We start from the raw sequence: 24,394 nt of genomic DNA, 5'->3' as shown, positions 1-24,394 counted from the left end.
ATATATTAAGGATCAAATTTGATTGATTTGCTAACATCTAGGAAAAATGGGGGCGGGTGATAGTTTCATGCCGGAATCCAGATTTCGCTTCTGAAAAGGAAATGGAAGACGGTGCCTACAGTGAGTCCCAGGTGGTAAGGACGGCTCGAGCTGGGGGGGCTGTCCCCACTCTACAAACCAGTACCAGGTGCTGTCAGGTCGATCCTGACTCATGGCCACCCCCTGTGTGTCAGGGTAGAACTGTGCTCTATAGGGTTTTCTTTCTTTTTTTACAATAATATTGTATTGTGTTTTTGGTGAAGGTTTACACAGAAGTTTACGTTCCCATTCAACAATTTCTATGGAGATTATTTGGTGACGTTGGTTACATTCTTCACAATGTGTACATTCTCATTATTTCTGTTCTGTTCCCTTACAGTCTTGTCTTGTTTTAAAGTAATTGTTGACAGTTTGGTCTCATATAGGTGGTTTTTTAAAGGAGCACTAAACCAAAACAAACAAAAAACCCGTTGCTGTTTGTTTAGTCGATTCCAACTTACAGCGAGTCCACAGGACAGAGTAGAACTGCCCCGTGGGGTTCCAAGGAGTGCATGGTGGATTCGAACTGCCAGCCTCTTGGTTAGCAGCCGTAGGTAGCACTTAACCACCACGCCACCAGGATTTCCTAAAAGAACACAGTAATTTTGTGAACCAAGCTGTAATTTACCTACAAAGTGGCCTCAGGGGCTTATTTTGATTCAAGGTTTGAAGAGTATCTCATCTGGGCAATAGCCTTGGGGCTTCCGCCAGTCTCAACCAGTCTAGTAAGTCTGTTTTTTTTTTTTTAGGAATTTGAGGTTTTGTCCCACATTCTTCTCCCATTCTATCAGGGTCCATCTATTGTGGCCCTGATTAGAATGGTCAGTAGTGGTAACTGGGCACCACCTAGTTCTTTTGGTCTCAGGGCAGATAAGGTCATGGTTTGTATGGACTGTTTATTAGTCCTATAGACGAATTTTTTCTCTGAGTCTTTGGTCATAAGGTTTTCAGTGGCTGATTTTTTGGAAATAAATTGCCAGGCCTTTCTTCCAAGATGCCTCTGGGTGGATTTGAACCTCCAAACTTTTGGTTAGCAGCTGAGCACCTTAACCCGTTTGCACCACCCAGGAGCCCTCCTTTAGACAGGGCGATGTATTTTCTGGTTTGCCATAGTCCCCACCACTTCTTTCTTTTTCAAAACTCTTCCCGCTTACTTGTACCCAGCCCTGGCAGGCATCTGAGTCTGCCATCCTGCTCCAAAGGTCCATCTTTGTTTAGAGAGCATGGAGTCTACCACTATGGGCTTAGGTTTCTGTTGGGCAGCAAATGACCACTAGATGGCAGCCAAGGCCTTCGGACTGGGTTGAGGCCGGCGGTGGTGCCGCCTTAGGGAGAAGGAGATGGGAGGGAGGGACCCCACCCCGTGGCCCTGTGGCTCCGGGCTCCTTGTCTTGCTGCCCCAACTCTTAGGCAGACTTTTTGTATCTTTTGGTTTTCAGACTCCTTGTATGAGAGTCACAAGCACCGAGGAATCCTTGACCTGGAAGCCTGCCCTCTTTGCCAAGCCTTGGCCGTTTTTGGCCGAGGGGCAGCTCTCTCCTTGGCTTTCTTTCCTCAGAGTCTAGTCTCCCTGGAGCCACAGCCCCTGGTCTCCTAGCTGCATACCAGGCTGAGCAAATCTCCCTGTGCTGACCACCATATGCCTGCCCAAGAGGGCCATGAAAGATACCTGCTCTGTCCTTTCTGTTCCTTTTGTCTCACCTTCTGAGACAGCTCCTTGGCCTCTTGGCCTCCACTTGCATCTCCCAGCTATAAAACCAGGGGTCTGCAAACCCCCGCCTAAGGGCAAAATCGAGGTCTCCCTCTTTTTTTTTAAGTAAGGTTTCACTTGAACTTGGCTCCATCCATTTGTTTTCTCATTGTCCAATGGGTTAAATGCTCAGCTGCTAACAAGAGGTTGGTGGTTCGAACCCACCCAGTGGCTCTGTGGGAGACCGGCCTGGCGATCTGTTCCTGAAAAGATTACAGCTTAGAAAACTCTATGGGGCAATTCTGCTCTGTCACATGGGTTCGCTACGAGTTGAAATCGACTTGATGGCACCCAACAACAACCATGGCTACTTTCTCACTACAGAAGCAGAGGTGAGTGGCTCCAAGAACAGAGCCCTTGTGGCCCACCAACCTCAAATATTTACTCAGGAAGGGTTTGCCAACCTTGGAATAAACCCTTTCCTGAAGCCATACCGCTCCCTCTCCTGTCACCCTCCTTGTCTTTGTTTCCAGGGTCCCAGAGGTTCCCTTAGTGCCAAAGGTGCTAAGAGGGGCAGGGACATAGGAAGCCAGAGGCCAAGGGCTCAGGCTAGGCACAGAGTGCTTGGGTTCACACGTGACCTAACGAGTGACCACGGCAGTTTCAGTAACTTCTACGCAGCTGCGTTCTCAGGCAGTGCCAACTTCTAAAACTACCTGGGGCTTCAACGCCCCCCAGGCCTGGAAAGCTCCATAAAATCTGCTCTCTCTCACTGTTCAGGCCTCACCCGCCTCATCTCTGCAGCTGGGACTCACCAATCTTATTCTTCCCACTGGGCTTCTGAGCTGCCCGGCCTACCTATGTAAGATAGAGTGAGAGCTCTCTGGCTGGTCGGAGGCCTGTTCCTGCTCCGTGCTCAGCTCTTTTTTTAAAAATTTGTTCTTGAGAATATACACAACAAAACATAACACCAATTCAACCATTTCTACATGTACAACTCAGAGATGTTGATTAACCCAAAACCCAGTGCCGTCGAGTCGATTCTGACTCATAGCGGCCCTGTAGGACAGAGTAGAAGTGCCCTATAGAGCTTCCAGGGGGCACCTGGCAGATTCAAACTGCTGACCTCTTAGATAACAGCCGTAGCACTGAACCACTATGCCACCAGGGTTTGATTCCATTCTTCCAGTTGTGCAACCATTCTCACCCTCCTTTTCTGAATTGTTCCTCCCCTATTAACATAAACTCACCGCTCCTAAGCTTCCTACGTAACCTGCAGTGCTGCTGGTGGGTTCGAACTGCCAATCTTTATGCTAGTCCTTGAGCGCGAACATTTTGCACCACCCAGGACTTTCGTAGGCCCTTGTAGATTTGTTGGAAGAGTAAATGAATAAACACCAGGCCACTTGGGCCCACCCCCCAGAGGCTCTTCTCTTATCCCTGTGTCTGGGTCACCTCTCTGTTCTCGGTTGGCTGGTTGGCCTGCCTTCCCCACACCAAAGAGCCTGGAGCCCAGAGATCGGGGGGCTGGGGTCTGCTGCTCTAGACGGGGTTCCCCGCCTCGGCACTACTGATGTCTGGGACTGGATAATTCCTTGTTGTGGGGCTGTCCTGTGCATTGTTATGTTGTTTAGCAGCATCCCCGGTCTCTACCCACCAGGTGCCAGTAGCTCTCCACTCCTAGCTGTGACAACCAAAAACATTTCCAGACATTGTCAAATGTCCTCAGGGCCAGGGAGGCAAAACCGCCCCTGGTTGAAAATCCCTACGCTCTGGGCTGTCTGCTCAGAAAACAGGGACACAGAGTGTCTTGTTGGCCTGTTCCTGTAGCAGGGAAGATGTTGGGCCACGAGAGGGGGCTTCAGTCCCCAAATTGGCTTGTGACCCTGTCTTTCCCTGTCTCTGTTGTGACGTAGCTTTGACATACACTGTCCTTGTGTGAGGACTTACTGCCACGGTTGAGCTGAGTCTCATGCTATTTAGGTGCCATTTTTTATTCCTCTAAGCATTATTAGGGAGAGAAAAAAAAAATGCTTAATTGAGTTGCAGGTTCTTGTATTATTTAAAGATTATCTACTGTGCCACACACTGAAGCAAGGAGATATTAGCTATATAATTCAATCTGGGAAGCAGTAATTTTATTCAGCTAAAAAATTAGCTTCGTACTTGCTAATCAGCTCTTGAGGAAGGATGATGGGGGTTTGCAGCAGGAGCCAGGCCGTTATGGGGAGAGACTCGTCAGTTCTGTAATGAAGGTGTTTTTGGCTGGGGCTGGAGAGGCTGGAGGAACTACTGAGGAAGCCACCAAGCCTGTCCCTTGACACTGAAATACCTAACTAGCCTTGGCTGTCCTGGGGTCAGTGTCCCTGGGTGGTGCAGATGGTTTGTGCTTGACTACTAACCTAAGGGTTGGCAGTTTGAACCCACCCTGCAGTGACATGGAAGAAAGACCTGGAGATCGCTTCCATTCCATAAAGATTACAGCCTAGAAAATCCTATGGAGCAAGCAGTTCTACCCTGTCCAGTGGCGTCGCTTTAAGTTGGAGCTGACTTGCTGGCCGTGGGTTTGGTTTTTTCATTTGGTCCTGGAGTCAAGGGACCAGAGAAATAGGTGGCATGGGACACTGCCCAGCCCTAGAGGGAGCTAGGCCTCACCAAGACCAAGTCCTTGCACCTGGCAGCCTTCCCAGCTCTGCTGTCATCCTCGTCCACCCTCTGCTCTCACCCCCTAACCAATCTCCATATTCCCAGCACTGACCTCACCCAAATCCAGTCTCCACCTAACAATAAGGGGACTATTTTTTGTTTTTTTGAAGTATAAATCAGATTAAACAATTGCTTACAACCTTCCAGTAGTTTCCTATTCCGCATGGAGACAAAAGCCCAAATGCTTCCCCTGCCTTAAAGGACCCTGAATGATCTGACCCTGTCTTCTTTCCATTCCCCTCTTTAGGCCTATTTGCTGTTCCGTAACCTTGCCAAGGTCTCTCCTGGCCTCCGGTACTTGCTGTTCCCTTGCCCTGGAACTCTCTCCTCACCTCTGCTCATCTTTTGGCTGAACGCACGTTTCACCTCCTCAAGGTGACCTTCTCTTCCACCTCCCATGACACTGCCCCTCACCCTTCACAAGTCCCTCCTTGTCCCCTTTCCCCCATTGCTGTTTAAGTCATCCTATTTCTTATTATTCCTCTTCCCCATTAGAGTGAACGGGGTGTGCTGTGTCCCCAGCAACATCCTAGGATATTCTAGAACAATCCCCCGCACTGGTAGTAAGTGTTGTTGGTGGGATTGTTTGGATGAATGAATGGGGCTACGGGGCTGTGGCTCTCTCCTCCCGCCCCGCCCCGCCCCGCCTCACCCCGGCTGCAGCGCTTACTCTTCTTGAAGACCTTTTTCCGGCGCCCGGCCAGGCTGAGCTTGTAGTCCACGCGGTCGCAGGTGCAGGCCTCGCTGCCCGGCCCGTAGTACGTGGGCACCAGGTTGGAGAGGGCTCTGCTGCCGCCACTGCCGAGCCGCACGGGGCCTTTGCACTTGTGCAGCTTCAGCTTCCCCGTGGCATCCTCCACACACTGCCACTTCTGCAAGACAAGCGAGGCTCCAGACGCCAAGGCCACAGCGGCCTGCTGTCTGCCCCCCATCATCCAGCTGCCCGAGGCAGGCCCAGGGGTCTCCCTCTCAATGCCATAGCCAGATATGACCAATTTCTCCACTCTCCAGTTCCCAAATCCCTCTGCTTCTCTCCATTGCCGCTGTTCAGAGTTACCATCCTCTCCCAACACGATGCTCTCAGCAGCCTCCCCTCCCTGGTTTACCTGTTTCCGTCGGCTCCCCACATCCAGTCTTACACGACAGCTGCTGCTGCTGCTGTTAGCTGCTGTCAAGTCGGCCCCTGACCCGCGGCGACCCCACGCACAATGGTACAAAATGCTGCCTATTTCTCCGCCTCCCCAGGATCGGATGAGGCTCAGACTGTTGTGATCCACAGGGTTTTATTTTTGGTGAAAATATACACAGCAAAACCCACTCCCATTCTACCGTTTCTAGACATAATGATCAGTGGCGCTGGTCACGTTCTTCACATCGCGTCGGCATTCTCGTTATCTGTTCTCGCTGTCTCACTTCCATTTATTTAAACTCCCTGCCCACCAACCTTCTCATCTATGCTTCAGAATAGCTGTTGACACTTTGGTCTTTATAGATAATTAAACAAACAAGTAAAAAAAAAAAACCCCACAATACTCAAGGGTGACAGTCTACTCTTTGGGCTAAACAGTTACTTAGTTTAAAGGTGACTTCAGGGGATAGTTTCCATTCAAGGTTTGAAGAAAAACTAAGGCCATAGTCTCGGGGACTCCTCCAGACTCAGTAGGTCCAGTAAGTCTGGGTTCCCTAAGACTTTGAAGGTCTGTTCCACATTCTTTCCCTTTTCTCATGATTCACCTATTGTGTTCTAATCCATGGGATTTTCATTGGCTGGATTTTGGAAGTAGATGGCCAGGCCTTTCTTCCTAGTCCATCTCAGTCTGGGAGCTCTGCTGAAACCTGTTTAGCTTCCTAGCAACATGCTAGCCTCCACTGACCGGCGGGTGGAGGCTGTGCATGAGGGGCGGTGGCTGGAATTGAACCCAGGTCTCCTGCATGGAAGGGGAGAATTCTACCACAGAGCCACCACTGCCCTCGTACAGAAAAGGTACCAAGGGCATTCTTGATGGCTGAGCATGCCCCAGGTCAGGAGCGGGGGACCCGTAAGGGAAGCACTGAAACCGGACAGAAGGAATGGCTTGGATGCAAGGAAAGACCTTCCAGGGGAGGCACAGGGTGAGTGAGGACGTGGCCATGGGCACTTAGAGGGCAGTTTGGTGAGTGGGGCTGACTGCATCCTTGTTCACAGGTCCCACTAAGGGGCAGACATCTGGAGCTGGGGAGCCTTAGGCTGGAAGTCCAGGGTCAGGACTTCTGCTGGCATGCTCCCTGCTGGCTTAGCTCTGGTGCCCCAGTCCCACCACTGGCATACTTCTCCTTTGGGTTGAGCATTGCCCTCCGATAGTCTGGAAAATGCTGATACGCTGCCCTTATTTCTAACAGGAAGATTAAGTTTCTAGCAGGGCTTTGGTCCATAATTTTTCCTGTACTGCTTATGGTTCCGGGTCACCCACATTTTTACAATTTGGGTCTGTTCCGGTGTCGCCTCCTCAGCCACGACTGAACCGGGAAGAACTGGTTTGAAGTCTTGGTCAGAATACAACTGTGATCCATCAGTTGAGGACAGGCTCTAATTTGCCTTTTCTCATTGGTGAAATGGGCACACAGCTTCTGGCCCGAGTCACTGTGGAAGAGCTCCAAGCCCAGCCCAGGGATGGAGACAGGACCCCCTACCATGCCCCTTGGGTCAGGCCAGGCCCAGCTCTTCCCACCTCCGGCACCCCTTGCTCATCTGCTCTGCCCTCCCTTCACCTCTGAGCCTCGTACTGTGTCTTTACAGGGTCCTGTGCCCTTCCTTTTCCTCTCCTAAGCCCACCTCAGCCTTCCAAGCCCCAGAAACCCTGGTTCTGGGTCTCCCAAACATCAACCATGGTGTTTGTTCTTTCTGAATACTACCCAGATCATTATTTCCTTAACATCTCTCTTCTTAAAACTTACATTTATTAAGAAAGGCAACTTCTTATCATTCCTATAATTGGAAAGTCAGCCACAAATAGGATACTGTAAAAGTGAATCCAATGAAAACAGTTATTTAACCATGGGGGCTGCCTGCTCCCTCTGTTAAAAAGGGATCAGCAGGGCTTAGACAAGAGCTATGCAGGGTCACTATGAGTCGGCATTGACTCGATAGCAGCAGGTTTTAAAGCCACACTTATACAAGACTTCCCCCACACCATCAGGACTGAAGGGAGCTGAAAGACATTCCGTTCTCACGAGGAGGTCCCTGCATCCCACCTAAGGCACTTTGGGTGTCACACAGGAGCTCAGTGCCACACTCGGGCCCTGCCTGCTGGCTCACTGGGCCTCCTCAGGCCTTGGGGCAGCCTGGGCTGCAGTTCGGGGAGGGGAGGGTCTGGAGGAAAGGAAAGCAGGGAAGGGACTAGTCCTGGCCCAGCGCACACTGAGGCCTCCTCACCTGTCCCAGCTGCTCACAGGCTGTCTGGTACTCAGCGCGCTGACACAAGTCTTTCACACGCTGGTACTTGGGCAGGAAGTTCTCCTCCTGGGCGTCCACCTTGTCACTGCTGTCCCTTTTGTGGAGCAGTTTGCTGTGGGTAGAGAGCAGAGGGGCAGGGCTGGCCCCACAGCAACCTGGTCTTTTGCCCCCGAGGTAAAGTCGGCTGAGGACTCTGTGGTCCCCACTGTCCCCGCCTCCCTCTGGTTCTCGGCAGCCTTTGGGGGGAACTCCGCATGCCCGGTGCTCAGCCCTTGGGCCTCCTTTAGACTCGTCATGGTCATCTCCTCCAGCCTCATGGCTGAACCACCCGCCATCTACTGTGACTGCAAACTTATTTTCTCCGCTGGGCCCTCTCCCCTGACTTCTAAACATGCCCATCCAACTGCAGACTGGGTCTCGGCTACCACCACCACCACCAGGTCCGACTCATGGTGACCCCATGCGTGTCAACTGTGCTCCACAGCATTTTCATGGCTGACTTTTTGGAAGTGGATCGCCAGACCTTTCTTCCGAGGTGCCTCTGGGTGGACTCTAACCTCCAACCTTTCGGTTAAGAGCAGAGCATGTTAACCATTTGGGCCACCTAGGGACTCCCGCTTATGACACCAGGAGGACACAAACCTCATGTTTCTAGAACTGAGCTTCTCTCCAAAGTCTGCTGCTCTGCTGTCTTCCCTGCCCGCAGTGAATGGCAACTCCATTCTCTCAGGTGCAAAAATGTTCCGACATCCTCCTCTTTTCCTTCCCTGCCATCCCGTCCATCAGCAAATCCTGTTGGCTCTTCCCTCAAAATGTATCCAAAATCGGGCCACTTCTTACCCTCTCCATAGCCACTGCCTGGTCTACCCTGGTCTGGACTATTTCAGGAGCCTCCTGGTCTCCCTGTTGCCACCCTTGCTCTCCACACACAGCTGGAGGGACCCAGGAACACACGTCCTACCATGTCACTCCTATCACTACCCTCCAGTGCTCCCACCTACTCCAGGAGACCCCACAGGGCCTTAGTCAGCCTGGTACCTCCTGCCTACTCCAGGAGACCCATAGGGCCTTACTCTGCCAGCCCCGTGCCTCTGGCTCCCCACTGTTCAAATCCTTCAGCTACATTGGCCTCTGGGAGCCCAAACAAGCCAGGAAGGTACTGCCTTGGGGCCTTTGCACTGGCCATCCCTTCTGTGAGGAACACTTGTCCTTACCCCCTCAGGTCTCTCTCAAATGCTACTTTCTCATTAAAACTAAAACACCAAACCCATTGCCGTCGAGTCGATTCCGACTCATGATGGTCCCAGGTATTACAGAGTAGAGCTGTTCATGGGGTTTTCTTGGCTGTGATCTTTATGGGAGCAGATCTCCAGGTACTTCTTCCATGGCACTGCTAGTAGGTTTGACTCACCAACCTTTAGGTTATTGTAGTTGTTGGGTGCCGATGAGTTGATTCTGACTCATACCGACCCCATGTGACAGAGTAGCACTGCCTGGTATGGTTTTCTTGGTGGTAATCTTTACGAGAGCAGATGGCTAGGTCTTTTTCTGGTGGAGCCGCTGGGTGGGTTCAAACCACCAACATTTTGGTTGGCAGCACTTAGCTGTTGCGCCACCAGAGCTCCATAGATCTTTAGGCTAGTTGAGGACAAACTTACTCCCTCAATGAGGCTCTCCTGTTTAAAATTAGAATCCCCCCACCTCACCCATCTCCCCTGTTCCCCACCCCGCTTCCCTGCTTTATCTGTCTTCACAACACTTATTCCTGTTGCCATCCTATATATTTTACATATTTATTTTGTTTATTATCTGTCTTTCATCACTCAAATATAAACTCCACTAGGGCAGTGATTTTGACCTGTTTTGTTCTTTGCTGTATTTTCAGTTTCTAGAATGTTTTGGGCAGTGGGAAACACTCCACCCCAAGAACCTAGGTCCAAACTGCCTACATAGGCATATGTGTTGATGACTCAATGTCTCCCCGGAAGCCCGACAAGCACCCTCCCCAGCCCCCATGCTGGAAGAGACTGCTTTTTCTTCAGCTCAGCACCAGATGAAGTACCTAGAGATCTGCTCCCCTAAAGATCACAGCCAAGAAAACCCCATGCAACAGCTTTACTCTGTAGCCCCTGGGATCACCATGAGTCAGAATCGGCTCAGTGGTAATGGGTTTGGTGTTTTGGTTTTATGGAGAAAGTAGCATTTGAGAGAGACCTGAGGGAGGTAAGGACAAGAGTTCCTCACAGAAGGCATGGCCAGCGCAAAGGCCCCAAGGCAGCACCTTCCTGGCTTCTGCCTCACCTCTGCCCTCTACCCTTGAACCTCGGGCCCCACCCCTGCTACCTGCTCATCAGAAGTTGTGCCCCATCCCATGAGTCCTGGGTGGGCCAGAGGCTGGGCTGGGTCCCCCCACTTTTCCTGTGCACTAACGGGGCTTGGTGAAAGCGTCCTTTCGGCTTGAAGGTGTGTAGGCTTTTGTCTTGGTTTTCAAGCCAGAGGTGGTGAACTCATACGGCAACAGGGACATAAATGACCGAGGCGGACAGGTGGGAACTCTAGAGACCCGGACGATGGAGCAGTGGGGGATAGGTCCAGCACGGCCAGATCTCCTGGTTTCATATACAATTGGGATTTTATATGAAAATTCCTAAACTGTATGAGCTGGCGATAAATTCAGGAACACTGGAGACATTGCCCAGGCTGCGACGAAGCATGCCTTCAGGGTGGTGGGGCCTCCAGATGCAAACTCTCTGTTGACCATGTTGTTTGGTGCTGTTGAGTCAGTTGACTCATGGTGACCATATAAGACTGAGTAGAACTGCCCCTAGGGTTTCCTAGGCTGTAATCTTTATGAGAGCAGATAGCCAGGTCTTTCTGCCATGGACGGGTACCAACTGCCAACAATTCAGTTAGCAGCTGTGTGCCTAACCACTGCACCACCAGGGCTCCTTTGGGCCAAGGGAGTTTTGGACACAGATCCCGAGTCCCCTTTGGGAGGTACAAGGACAGTGATATTCTTTCTCCTGCCCTGAGAGCAGGGTCTTTCATGTACCACAGAGGCACTGGGGCTGCCGGGCGGTTCCTGGCTGGCAGTTGGGGTGCCCAGGTGCTGCTCGGCCCTGATGCCAGGGACCTGGCACTCAGGAAGGTGGCTGCAGTCTGGGCACTTACCCTCTCTCCACCAGGAAAGAGTCCCGCCAGACCCTCATCTTCTTTTTCAAGTGGAACCTGGAAGAAAGCACAGCTCCAGCTTCTCATCCGCATGGGGGCCTTGCAGGTTCCCCACCCCTCAGGGACAGTGGCAGCCTCGGTCCCCAGAAGGCTTTCATGCACACACATTCACACATTCAGAGCAGAGCTGCCTCTTCCCCCAAGGCTGGGGTATAAGGGCACGTTGTTGCTGTTACTCGCCGTCCAGTCGGCCCCGACTCATGGTAACCCGTGCATGGCAGGATCAGACCGCTGTGATCCCTAGTGTTACACAGCAGGATCAGACCACTGTGATCCCTAGTGTTACACAGCAGGATCAGACTGCTGTGATCCCTAGTGTTACACAGCAGATCAGACCGCTGTGATCCCTAGTGTTAGTCTGCATGGCAGGATCAGACCGCTGTGATCCCTAGTGTTACACAGCACGATCAGACCGCTGTGATCCCTAGTGTTAGTCTGCACGGCAGGATCAGACCGCTGTGATCCCTAGTGTTAGTCTGCACGGCAGGATCAGACCGCTGTGATCCCTAGTGTTAGTCTGCACGGCAGGATCAGACCGCTGTGATCCCTAGTGTTAGTCTGCACGGCAGGATCAGACCGCTGTGATCCCTAGTGTTAGTCTGCACGGCAGGATCAGACCGCTGTGATCCCTAGTGTTAGTCTGCACGGCAGGATCAGACCGCTGTGATCCCTAGTGTTAGTCTGCATGGCAGGATCAGACCGCTGTGATCCCTAGTGTTACACAGCAGGATCAGACCGCTGTGATCCCTAGTGTTAGTCTGCATGGCAGGATCAGACCACTGTGATCCCAAGTGTTACACGGCAGGATCAGACCACTGTGATCCCTAGTGTTACACGGCAGGATCAGACCACTGTGATCCCTAGTGGTAGTCTGCACGGCAGGATCAGACCACTGTGATCCCTGGTGTTAATCTGCACGGCAGGATCAGACCGCTGTGATCTCTGGTGTTAGTCTGCACGGCAGGATCAGACCGCTGTGATCCCTGGTGTTAGTCTGCACGGCAGGATCAGACCGCTGTGATCCCTGGTGTTAGTCTGCACGGCAGGATCAGACCGCTGTGATCCCTGGTGTTAGTCTGCACGGCAGGATCAGACCGCTGTGATCCCTGGTGTTACACAGCAGGATCAGACCGCTGTGATCCCTGGTGTTAGTCGCCGGCTGATTTTTGGAAGGAGATCACCAGGCCTTTCTTCCTGGCCTGTCTTAGTCTGGACGCTCCACTGAAACGTGTTCAGCATCATAGCCACACACAGGCCTCCACTGACAGATGGGTGGTGGCTAGGGGTGAGGTGCACGGGCTGGGAATCGAACCTGTGTCCCCCACATGGAAGGTGAGAATTCCACCACTGAGCCACCACTGCCCTCTTAAAGGCATAAAGCAAAACCGTCTGCCACAGAGTTGACTTAGCTCACGGCGACCCCAAGTGTGTCGGCAGAGCTGTGCCCACAGGGTTTTCAGGAGCTGAAGTTTTGGAAGCAGGTCGCCAGGACCTTCTCCCATGTCACCTCTGCGTAGACTTTAACCCCCAACATTTAGGGTAGCTGCCGAGCACGTTAACCATCTGCGCCACCCAAAGACTCCTCTTACAGCGCAGAGGGCAGAAACTACGAGGTCCAAACTGCCTACACAGGCGTATGTGCCGATGACTCAGTGTCTCCCCGGAAGCCCGGCGACCCCCGGCCCCCGTGCCGATGACTCAGTGTCTCCCCGGAAGCCCGGCGACCCCCGGCCCCCGTGCCGATGACTCAGTGTCTCCCCGGAAGCCCGGCGACCCCCGGCTCCGTGCCGATGACTCAGTGTCTCCCCGGAAGCCCGGCGACCCCCGGCCCCCGTGCCGATGACTCAGTGTCTCCCCGGAAGCCCGGCTACCCCCAGCCCCCGTGCCGATGACTCAGTGTCTCCCCGGAAGCCTGGCGACCCCCCGGCCCCCGTGCTGATGACTCAGTGTCTCCCCGGAAGCCTGGCGACCCCCCGGCCCCCGTGCTGATGACTCAGTGTCTCCCCGGAAGCCTGGCGACCCCCCGGCCCCCGTGCTGATGACTCAGTGTCTCCCCGGAAGCCCGGCGACCCCCGGCCCCGTGCCGGCAGAGACTGCATTCTCTTCAGCTCAGCACCAGACGAAGTGGCTGTCTTGACTCCAGGTTAGTTACTTTGTGTTTTGGGAGGATCTTCGTCTTGGATCTCTTACTAGGATTTGGGTGATTTCAGTGTACGTGCCATGTGACTTCCCTCTGTCATTTCCGTGTCCCAGATGGGGGCTCTGAGACAGGGAGAGGACGCTTCCATCCTGCCCCTTCCCCTCAGGTGTCCTGATTCCGAAGCCAGTGCCCCAGCCCTCAAACATGTCCATTGTGTATACAGACGACTCACAAAGCCTCACCATCGGAGGGAGGAGATTAAAGGGAGGTGTTTCCCTACAGGGCAGCCAGAAGGGGACAGCCATGCTGTCAGGGCTGGGTCCTCTAGGAGCCTCAGAGGAATTGAAGCTAAGGAGGTGCCTGATGGGGCTCAAGAGTCAGAGCCTTGGGGTCAATGAGCTGGTGGGCAGTTCCAGCGCTGGCCACCAGATGTCGCTGCTTCCACACCAGTGGCTGCGCCCCCTTGCTTTCCAGACTCAGCTCGTCTTCCACCTGTGCTCACTTTCAGCTCCCTTTTCTGCCTCCCAGGACACCTAGGAATATGTTCGCATCACACCATCCGGCATTAAAGCCACAGAACACGGTGTCTAATAGTGTAGCCTCTAGTCTAGAGCCTGAATGCCCACAGTCATGTCCAGACTGTGTGACCTCTGTCAAGTCACTTGACCTCTCTGGGATTCCCTTTCCAAACTGGGACAAAATATGGATAATAATAACGCCCATTTCACTGGGTTGTTGTAAAGATGAAAGTGATATAACCCCCTGCCAAGTACTCAGAACAGAGCCTGGCACACAATAAGTGTGCAATTAGTGTTAGCTCTTGTTATCATCGTTGTTGCTCTTATTATTTCACATTTCATAGAACATTAGCTGGGAGGATCCTCAGCTGGTTGCCTAGGCCATATTCCATATCCCTTCCTCCCCATGGCAGGTAAGTGGCTGGGATGGGGGGACCCAGGAGCCCCAGCTCCTGACTCTCAGAGACCCCACCCTCTCAGATTCCCGTGGTTTGGCTGGGAGTCCACGCAGGTTGGGAGCCCCGTAACCTGTCCCTGCAGCCCCGCCAACCCCCTTCCTCACCGGTTTGCTGGCCGCTCCGTGTCCAGGAGCTTGAGGATGGACTTCCCATCCATGTCTGCGGGGATGTCCAGGCCTGCGATGTCCAGGATGGTGGGAGCTAGGTCAATGTTGAGGACGATGTGGGGGTTCCTGGGGAGGGAGGGAAGAGGGCAGGGACTCGGTCACCTGGGCAGTGGTGCCTGGCCTTGCTTGGGAGGGGGCGCCGGGAGGAGAAGAAGGTCTCTAGGCCAGTCACTCCTGCACCACAACCCTCAGTAGCTCCCCTCTAAGCCCCAGACTCAGCCGAACCCTCCCTCTGCTCACCCCCTTACCATCTGTGCCCTCCAACCATACCACAGAGTGCCGGTGACCAGGCTTCGCCCTTTCATCCCTGCTGGCCTCTGCTTGGTGGTCTCCTGCCAGCAATGCCCTCCCTGCCCACCATGACCTGAACAAAGGTATCTACTCAGACCCCCCCCCCGGACTCTTCCCTGATCCCTGCCCTGAACCCTCCCCTGGACCTGCCTCTGAGCCTCCGAGCAAACCTTGGCCCTCTTGCTGTTCCTCATCATGCCAGGCACAGTCCTGCCTCAGGGCCTTTTTCCTTGCTGTCCCCTCTGTGTGGAATGTTCTTCTCCAAATATCAGTGTAGCACTTCACCTCCCCCTTTAATTCTCTGCTCAGCTATTACCAAGAAGGCCTGTGGCAGACACACTCTACGTAAATGCTGCCTACGGCTCCCACCTCCTGCTGTTCACACCTTGTGTGATTCCTTCCCCTGCCTGACCGAGACTTGCTTCTAACCAACAGAATATGGCAAAGTTGATGGCATGTTCCTCCCATGAGATGAGAGTCGGCCTCAGGGCTGCTGTTCAAAGTGTTTGGTTTCCTGAGCTGGACAGCTGAAAGTCTGCAGCTGTTGACTTTGCCACCATAGTAGAAACACCTGCCTGAGAAGGAGGGCAATTCAGAGAAAACAGGGCTGAGAAATGGGAAATGAGAGACTCTGGAGGTCATGATGTGACTGCTGGATCCAGCCATGCCTGAAGCCAGCATATCCTTGGACTTTTCAGTTACTTTAGACAATGCATTCCTTTTATCTTATTTGCTTAGTCCAGTTTGAGGGTCATTTCTGCTTGCAACCAAAGGCATCCAAGCTGACAAATGTACCATATATCTTCAGCCCCCAACCTGACATTATTAGCATCCTCTTTCTCTTGTCCATCTGGGGTGTGGCTTTGGGTCCTATGAACAAGATCACAGACTCCAAGGCAGACCTGCAATGTCGTGCTGGGAGAGCCCTCCACCAGTGAATTCACTAGTTGCCACTGAGCTGACTGTGACTCACGCAACCTCGTGTGTCAGAGTGGAACTGTGCTCCTTAGAGTTTTCAGTGGGTGAGGTTTTTGGAAGTAGATCACCAGGTCTTTCTTCCAAGGTGCCTCTGGGTGGACTTGAACCATCTTTACCACCCAGGGACTCCTGAGCAGCCCTCTGTGGATATTAAGTCAAATCTTCTCTCTTTGCAGGGGCAGCTCGAGGATTCTAAGAGGCAGTGTGGCAGAATGGATAGGAGCAGGGAAACTGTGGGGCTTCAGATCCCAGCTCTTTCCCTTCCTTGCTGTGTGACCTCAAGCACTTAACCTCTCTGTGCCTGTTTCCTTGAGTATAAAACACGGACAGTAATAGCAGCCACCTCCAGGGTTGTTGGCATGCCTCAGTGAGTTATATGGATGCAAGGTGCTCAGACTGGGGCCTGAAGAAGAAGTGCTGGAGACACCTGAGCTATTATTTTTATCTATTATTTCAGGTGGGGACCCTGAGATCCAAAGGCGGGGAGCGGGGCGATGAGGTTTCCCCGAGTGGCAGGAAGTCTGGGTCTGGAATCCACCACACTGTCCAAGCCCTCTCAGGAAGGATTCTGCAGCAGCTGTGTGAGCGGCTGCGGTGTGTCCACGTGTCTGGGCCCTGACGAAGGCCAGGCCAGCCAGACCAGACCAGTCTTCATAGTGATCATCTGCATTTCAAAAAACCCATTCGACTTGGTCTCCGTAATATCCCAGCTGATCAGAGCTGCTGCTGGGAGGTGTCATCTCAGAGGTGAGCCCAAGGAGAGGTGCTGGCAGAGGGCCACTGCCCACGTGACACTCAGAAAGGATGGGTGGGGAGGCCTTCCCTTTGTGCCACCGCCCCGGGGCTGGCTCAGCTGATCTCTGTGATACTCAGCTGCCGGCTCAGCAGCGGTGGCGGGTGCTGCCCTGACAGCCACCAGCCCTGATGATGGCCCAGCCCAGGACAGAAATCAGAGTGCTACTCCACTGGCTGGGCCTCCTGGCACTCCGCCCAGGCACAGGCAGTCTGTTTTCACAGGTGCTAGCGGCTCTGGGCCTCTCCTTCCCTGACAGGGGGGTAAGGAGCACCTCTGAATCCTCTCCGGGTGATGTAATCACTGTTCCACACTGTGCGCTACCCAGGGGGTGACTCGGGCTTTGAGGCTCTATGACCTGCTTTTCTCTGATCTGTGCTGAGCTGGGGGCACCCTGGGGACGTGAGGATCTGAGGGGTGACACACTTACAAGGAGCCAGCCTCCACGTTGGGGCCCCTCACATAGAAGGGAACCCTGATGTCAAACTCGTAGGGCATGGACTTCCCCTTCACCAGGCCGAACTGGCCGATGTGGTAGCCGTGGTCGGCGGTGTAGACGATGTAGGTGTTGTCCAGCTCACCTGTCTCCACCAGCACATTGTAAATCTGCAACACAGGCCGGAGGGGCGGGCAGGGGTCAGGGTGTGGGGGGCCCTGCCCACCTCTGACCAGGGGCTGATGAGGTGCTTGAGATCCCAAAACCCCTTCCTCCCCTCCTTCAGGTCTTTGCTCAATTGACACCTTGGTGAGGGCTCTGGGACCACCACATATGAAACAGTACTCCACCTCCTGTCACTGCCTGTCACCTCCTCCCTTTTCTTATCTTCACAGCACTGCTATCAACTTATATTGCTGTTGTTCGGTGCCATCAAGTCAATTCCAACTCATAGCGACCCCATGTGACAGAGTAGAACTGTCCCATAGGGTTTCCTAGGCTGAAATCTTTACAGGAGCAGATCACCAGGTCTTTCTCCAGTGGAGTCACTGGGTAGATTCGAACTGCCAACTTTTAGGTTAGCAGCTGTGCACTTAACTGTTGTGCTACCAGGGCTCCATTACGGCAGGGATTTTTGTCATTTTGCTCCCTGCTGTAACCCATGTGCTCTGGCACTCAATGTTAGTTGAATGGATGAATGAATATGGACTGTGGCCTGTGGCAGGAGTTTGTGATCTAGAACAGCACTGCCCAACAGAACTTTCCGGGATGATGGAAATGTTCTATATCTATGCTGTCCAACAGAGCTTTCTGTGATGGTAGATTCTACATCTGGGCTGTCCAAGATGGTAGCCACTAGTCCATGTGGCTATTGAGTACTTGAAATGTGGCTGGTGAGACCAAGGAACTGAATTTTAAAATTACTTTAACTAATTTAAATAGCCATGGGTAAATAAAATCCATACAATGGGTTATGATCCAGGAGCGAAGTACTGATACATATGCTACATGGATGAACCTTGGAAACATTACGCTAAGTGGAAGAACCCAGTCATAAGGGACCAGATATTGTCTGATTCCATTAATACAAAATGTCCAGAACAGGCAAACCTATGGAGACAGAAAGGAGATTAGTGGTTGCCTGTGCCTGGGGGCATGGGGTGAGTGGGAGGTGATAGCTAATGGGTGTGGGGTTTCTTTTTGGGGTGAAGAAAATGTTCTAAAATGGTGGTGATGTTACACATGTGTGAATACATTACAAACCACTGAATTGTAAATGTAAACGAGTGAACTGTATCTCGATAATGCTTTTTTCTTTTTTTTAAATGAAGTAGCCACATGTGGCTACCGTATTGGGCAGCACAAATGTAGAATATAGATTCCTGAAGGAAGAGGTTTTTGTCTGCATTGCTCCATGCTGTTTTGCAAGGCCTTGAACAGTGCCTTCCTGTTCTGCCTTCTGTTTCCATTCCTCTCTGGTTGATGATGCTTGGAAAATGGTGAGTGATCAGGATGGCTCAGGGCTGGCCATGGCCGAGGGGTCTCGAGCAACCCTTGGGAAGAGGCCATGGTGGGAGGGCGGCCTACCGTCTCCATGGAGTCGTCCACGGACATGAGGGTCTGCAGGCGCTTCCGCTGCAGCATGTTGGTGAATTCCATGTGGATGGGCTTCATGGGCCCCGTGTAGCGCATGATCCAGTGCTTGTCCGGGTTGGGCGCATAGTTGTAGCTCGGCGTGCTGTCGGGCAAACACATACACATACACACACACACACACACACACACAGAGTGGTGAGGCCACAGGGGACCTGGGCCACCCTACATTGTCTCTGCAGCTACTTGGGGGACAGTGGACACTGGGCATCAGGGGTCCTTCTAAGCAGGCTCCTCTCCATTAGTCCAGGCTTCCTCCACGTGGGCTGTGCATGGGAGGCTGGAATCCGTACAGCATTAAATGACGTTGAACCACAAAGTGAGAAAGCTGGCTGTCCCAGACCTCGCATCACATCCAGGCCAAAGTCTTGCTTTGGTGCTTTCCTGAACATCTCTCTCGAATCTGCTAGTCGCCCTCTTTAAAGAAGGGAAGGGCTCAAGTTTAAAAAGCCTTCAGCAGGCACTAGCATCCAACTATAATTTAACAGCATTGCTTGTGTTCACTGTATTTATTTTCCAGTTACCTTGGTTAATGGCAAGTGACATGGTTTTTGTGGTTAAAGTAAAAGAACACAACAAAGCAAAAACCAGTCGCCGTGGAGCTGGTGTGCGTCACAGTAGAATTGTACTCCACAGGGTTTTCAAAACGGTAGATTTTGTTTGGAGGTAGATCGCCAGGCCGTTCTTCTGAGGCTCCTCTGGGTGGACTTGAACTGCCAACCTTTTGGTTAGCAGCCGAGCGCATTAATGGTACGCACCACCCAGGGACTCCGTGGTTAAGGTAGGGCTACAAAATTTCCTTTTAAAATAGGTTTAGTTTAAAGAAAAAGCTAATAGATGTAAAAATGAAGTAAATCCTAGCCGTGCACACATGGTGGGAATTGTGAGGGTGGCCTCTAGTGTGTTGGGGACATGCCCCAGTTTTTAATCTAATCGTCACCATTATCCTTCCAGTTTCAATTTACTCTTCCATTTTACCAAAGAGGAAACAGATTTGGGGACCTGCCCAGGGCCTCACTGAATGGGGAGCCACTGGACCCGGTGACTCATGTCATGGGGCCAAATGTCATTATTAATGACAAATGAACAAATGAATGATACCCATGACAGTCCCTGAGCTCTTACCAGGTGTGGGTGTGGTTCGAAGGGCTTGTCTTATATTGTCTCATTTAATTCTCACACCAGTCCTAGGTGCGGCCGCTGGCTTTATTCTCCTTGTGTGCAAAATGAGGAAACTGAAGCCCGGGGTGGGGGGTGAACTAACTTGCCAAAGACAGCACTGGGGTTCGACCTCTCACAGTCCACCCTCTGGAGCTGACAGGGTCAGCCTCCCTGCTGTATGACCATCAGTGCCCGCTGACGTGCGGGTCAGTCTGGAGACCCTCACATCTATGGTGCTTCTGCTGGAGGACTGAGCAGCAAGAACACACGTCAGTTCAATTCACAGCCTCAGAACTTACTGTTTCCAGAAGGTTCCAGAAATGGATCACTCCATCCCAAACCAAGAGCAAAACAAAGGCTGTTGTCACCCCAGCCCATACCGTGCCCCAGGATCTGAGCGACTGTAAAACCCACCAACGTGTGGGGTACCCTAGGTGGGGCACGCCATTGATAGGAAATGCTTTATTTAAAACCTCCAACAGAAAATGAGGAAAACAGGATGTCAAATTCTCACGGAATCTAGACTTTCTGGAGCCACTGAGACTGGATGACCCCTGAAACTCTTACTCTGAGGAAATCTTTAAGCTGAACCAAAACTTTGCCTGAAGTCATCTTTGAACCAAACGAGAGTTTAGCCTAATTAGAAAAGGTCTGCACGAAGCGTTACACTCTTTTAGAGACTTATCTGTATGTATCAAATTGACAACAGCAACTTCAAAGGATGGATGAGAAGCTGGGGCAGGGGGGGACAGGTTTGTGTTAAAAATGGTGAAATAGTTTGGAAAAGGTTGTTGAGAAAGGTGCACAACTCAATGAATGTAACCATTGTTACTGAATTGGACACGTAGAAATTCTTGAAGGGTGTGTGTTTTGTTGTGTGTATGTTCACCAGAATAAATAAATAAATAAACCCCCCTAACACGTGGGCGTCCCTTGCACTGGGTCAGAAGATACTCAAGGGCTAGGTTTTCCTCGAATCTTACCCCTGCCCCAGTCAAAGCTGAGAATAAAGTTTGGGTTTCCACAGATTGAAGATGAAAGGTTTTCAAAACGAGTATTAGTGGGCAAGGGGCTTCAGTGGGGGAGGAGTGAGGGGAGGGGAGAAAACTCCCCTCCTGCCCGCCCCCTCAGGGCCTTAAGGGCCTCTGGATTATCCAAACCTCTCTTGCTCTCCTGGTAGAAATTGTGACGCTGCGGCTCTCAGTATCCTGACAGCTATGGAGGCTGTTATGTAAGCTGCAGTGAATCCCAGCTCAGAGGCTCCTTCTGGACTTTGTTGGAGTCCCTGGTGGATCTGTAGCTTCCTGCTGTTGAGTCTGCCCTGGTCCCAACTGGGCCCTCCCAGCCACGGCCTTAGGGCCTGACCCAAGCCTAGAACATTCCCAGGAACCCGTCCACCGCTGCCTCTGGGCTCCCGCACTGAGGAACTGGAAGGGGGCTGCTGGGGCAGGGGTCGTACACAGAGATGCTCTTGGAGATGGCCAGTGGGGTGGAAGAACCATTTCACAGGCCCCAGGGGCCCAGGTTCCAGGATGTAATTTTTAGCCACCATCCCTGAATCTGTTAGAAGATAAGGGGGTGTGTGGCCTCAACAGCCAGTGGGGAGTTGTCAGGAGTTGTTATGGGATGGTCTCTTAAGCCCTTTCCCTGAGACTCTGGGAGAAGGATCTGGAGGCCAGAGGACTCAGAGCCTGGGTTTCTGCCTGGGGCCCATGCCGGGTGCTGGCTCTCCAGGGAGGGTGTCGGCATTTTCACATGAACTGGGCTGCTGGAGGAACAAAAATGGGAAACCCACACCTCCTCAAGAATCCCAGGAATGTCTGCTGTGTCCAACAAAGGGCCTGAAGGAGAATGCTCCCCTTCGCTAGTGCAGGACCCTGACCCCCTGCCCTGAGGTGACCAGCGCCAGCCAGCCTGGCTCTGAGCCCACTTTCTCCCTTGGGGTTACAAAGGGACAGGCCCATAAACCCACATCCCAGATGCCACACTGCCAAAGGTGTGTGTCTGTGTGACTGTGTGTGTTTGGATGTGTATCTTTGTGCGCACGTGTCCCTGTGTATGCATGTCTGTGTATACATGTCTGCGTATTTGTATCTCTTTGCATACCTGTCTGTATGCTTGTGTGTATGTGTCTGTGTGTTTGCACGTCTGTATGTCTTTGTGTATGCATTGGTGTGTCTGTGTGTCTGTCTTTGCATATGTGTCAGTGTGCTTGTGTGTACATGTTTGTGTTTGCAATATCTGTGCGTGCATATACACATCTGTGTGTATATGTGTCTGTGTGCGTGTGTATACACACATCTGTGTGCATGTGTATACGCGCCTGTGTGTCTGTGTGAGGGGGATAAAAGGGGCTTCTGCCAGGCTGCCCCAAGGAGAGCAGGGCAGGGGCGGGCTTGGTCGGGGTGCGGGGATGGGAGAAGAGACTCCCAGCAGAAAGATCTGGCACTTGGATCCGACGAGCAGGCCCCGCCCCTCTTCACCCCTCCTTGACTGCCATAATTAAACAGCCCAGCTGCAGAACTTTCTTTTTTTCGGTTGTGTTTTGGAAATGATTATAGCCCAGAGATAAGAAAGCCTTCCAAACCCAGCCCTAGTAAGGCGGAGGTGGCTTCTCTGGGTAAGTAAGAGCAGGCGTTGCTTATTTTCAATTTCTGTAATTTTCATTTCAAAGAGGAAATAAATGAGCAGGCAATGTCAAACAATTTCATCATGAAATGCCGGGGCTGCTCAGGGTGAAGCTGGAGGCTCTTTTAAAGGAGATGCTATGGCAGCAAGTGTCCACCCTGGGCTTGTCCCCTAGCTAGGACTGAGTCGCCACACCGCCACCCTCAGATTCAGCGTGTGTGTGGCGGAGAGGCCAGGCTGGGGGGAGAGCAGAGTGGCCTGGGTGGGAGGGGCCAGGCAGACATGCAGGGGGCGGTGCTGGTGGCCGGGGAACCGGAGGGTGGTGCTGCGGCCCCGGAATGCAGTTCATCTTCTTCTGTCAAATCCTTCTCCCCACAGACCAGGGATCAGAAGGTTAACACACCACCATTCCTCCCTCTGAGCCACTTGGGCGCTGTCAGAAAGTAATTACAGCGAGGTGGGTGAGGAGGGCGTTGCATCCTGATTGTAATGAAAATTAAACACCCTGAATATTCAGGAAGACTCCAAATTGCCCTGTCCTTGTCACCCTGAAATGTCACAGTAAGGGCTGCTGAGCATATGGGTCTGTTGCTGCTAAGCGGGGGTTGCTTTGGGAGCAGAGAAATGCAGAAGGAAGACTGAATAGCCAGCTGGGTGGAGAAGGACTGGGCGGGGGGCAGACAGATGGGTGGGTTGGATCCTGGCTCTGCTATGTACCAGCTGGGTGACCTTAGGTAAGTTACCTCACCTTGCTAGGCCTCAGTTTCCTTATCTGTAAAACGGGAATACCAAGTGTGACAGGCAGCCTCTGAGAACCTGCCTCCTGGTATTTACATCCTTGTGTGGTCCCCTCTCACATTGTAGGATCATGTGGCCAATAGAATATGGCATAAGTGATGGTAGGTCACTTCCAAAATTCGGTTATAAAAGACTTCGGCTTCCATCTTGGCCTCTCTCTCTTGGATCCTTTGCTCGGGGAGTAGCCAGCTACCATGTCGTAAAGACACTCAAGCAACCTGAGGAAGCTCATGGTGAGGAAGAGCCATGTGAATGAGTCCCAGTCAAGCCTCAGAGGGCAGCTGACTGGACACCTAGGCTGCAACCTTGGGATTCTCTTGAGTCAGAACCTTCCAGCCAAGCCACTCCCAGATTCCTGACTTACAGAAACTGTGAGACAATAAGTGTTTGATGTTTTAAGCTGCTCAGTCTTGGAGTAATTTGTTATGTTGCAATAGGTGAAGAATACACCAGGGTTCATTGTGAGTATTTGGGGATTTGATGTAATGTAAAGGGCTTAGCATAGAGTCTGCCACATAGTCAATAGCTCACTAAGTGTTTGGAATATGTTAGTAGTCTGGTCAAGCAATGCACCCTCCCTTGAGGAATACTTTCAAGTGTATAAAATAAAATACAGAGGATTACCAAGAAAACCTGTTACCCCGAAATGCAGTTCTACCCACAGACCTCTTGGAGGGAGATGTGAATCACATGTTAACCACTCTGGTTTCCTGCTTTGGTGTGTTAGCTGGGCTGCCTGGGTTTGTGCCCCATTTCCCCTGAGATGAGCAGTGCGGTCTTAGGGTCTTTAAAGCAGGAAGATTAAAGAGAAGGCATGAGATACAGCTATGCCATCACTGTATCACAGCCTGTCCCTCCCACCCATATGCCAACCAGTGGCTCTGACACACAGGCTCAGATGCTTACATGTGCTGGGACGCATTGGGGAAGAGGCGTGAGTACTGGGGGGCTGAGTCTTCGGGGCCATGGGGGGCTGCGTGGCTGATGACCATCAGGACTGGCCTGTGAGGGTACATCTTCTTGGACGTGCGGAAGAAGCTCACGCTGTCATTGGTGATGAGGTCAGTGAGGTAATCCTGGGGGTGGGGAGAGACAGGGAGATGGCATGAGGAGATGTGCATTTGTCCTGAGTGCCTGCTGCATGCCAAGCACTGTGCTAGGCATCAGGGACGCAGCAGACAGAACAGACAACAATCCCTGCCCTCACGGAGCTTGTGGTGCAGGGGGTAGACGGA

The 24,394-nt window shown here is 52.3% G+C and overlaps 1 protein-coding gene across 5 annotated transcripts in view; it reads right to left on the bottom strand.

The window, feature by feature from the left end:
- SULF2 (sulfatase 2) overlaps nt 1–24,394 on the bottom strand; it is a 140,775-nt gene that overhangs the window by 10,276 nt on the left and 106,105 nt on the right. For all 5 annotated transcript variants that reach the window (XM_049869892.1, XM_049869891.1, XM_049869894.1 and 2 more), the window contains 7 exons: nt 24,066–24,235; nt 18,507–18,657; nt 16,914–17,089; nt 14,359–14,487; nt 11,079–11,135; nt 7,887–8,019; nt 5,145–5,346 (listed from right to left, as the gene is read on the bottom strand). In XM_049869892.1, coding sequence (XP_049725849.1) covers nt 5,145–5,346; nt 7,887–8,019; nt 11,079–11,135; nt 14,359–14,487; nt 16,914–17,089; nt 18,507–18,657; nt 24,066–24,235 — 1,018 coding nt within the window. The remainder of the gene's footprint in view (nt 1–5,144; nt 5,347–7,886; nt 8,020–11,078; nt 11,136–14,358; nt 14,488–16,913; nt 17,090–18,506; nt 18,658–24,065; nt 24,236–24,394) is intronic.

This window comes from Elephas maximus, chromosome 25 (genome assembly GCF_024166365.1).
Source record: "Elephas maximus indicus isolate mEleMax1 chromosome 25, mEleMax1 primary haplotype, whole genome shotgun sequence".
In the NCBI taxonomy this organism is placed as follows: domain Eukaryota; kingdom Metazoa; phylum Chordata; class Mammalia; order Proboscidea; family Elephantidae; genus Elephas; species Elephas maximus.
This window is presented reverse-complemented; position numbering and strand designations above follow the sequence as displayed.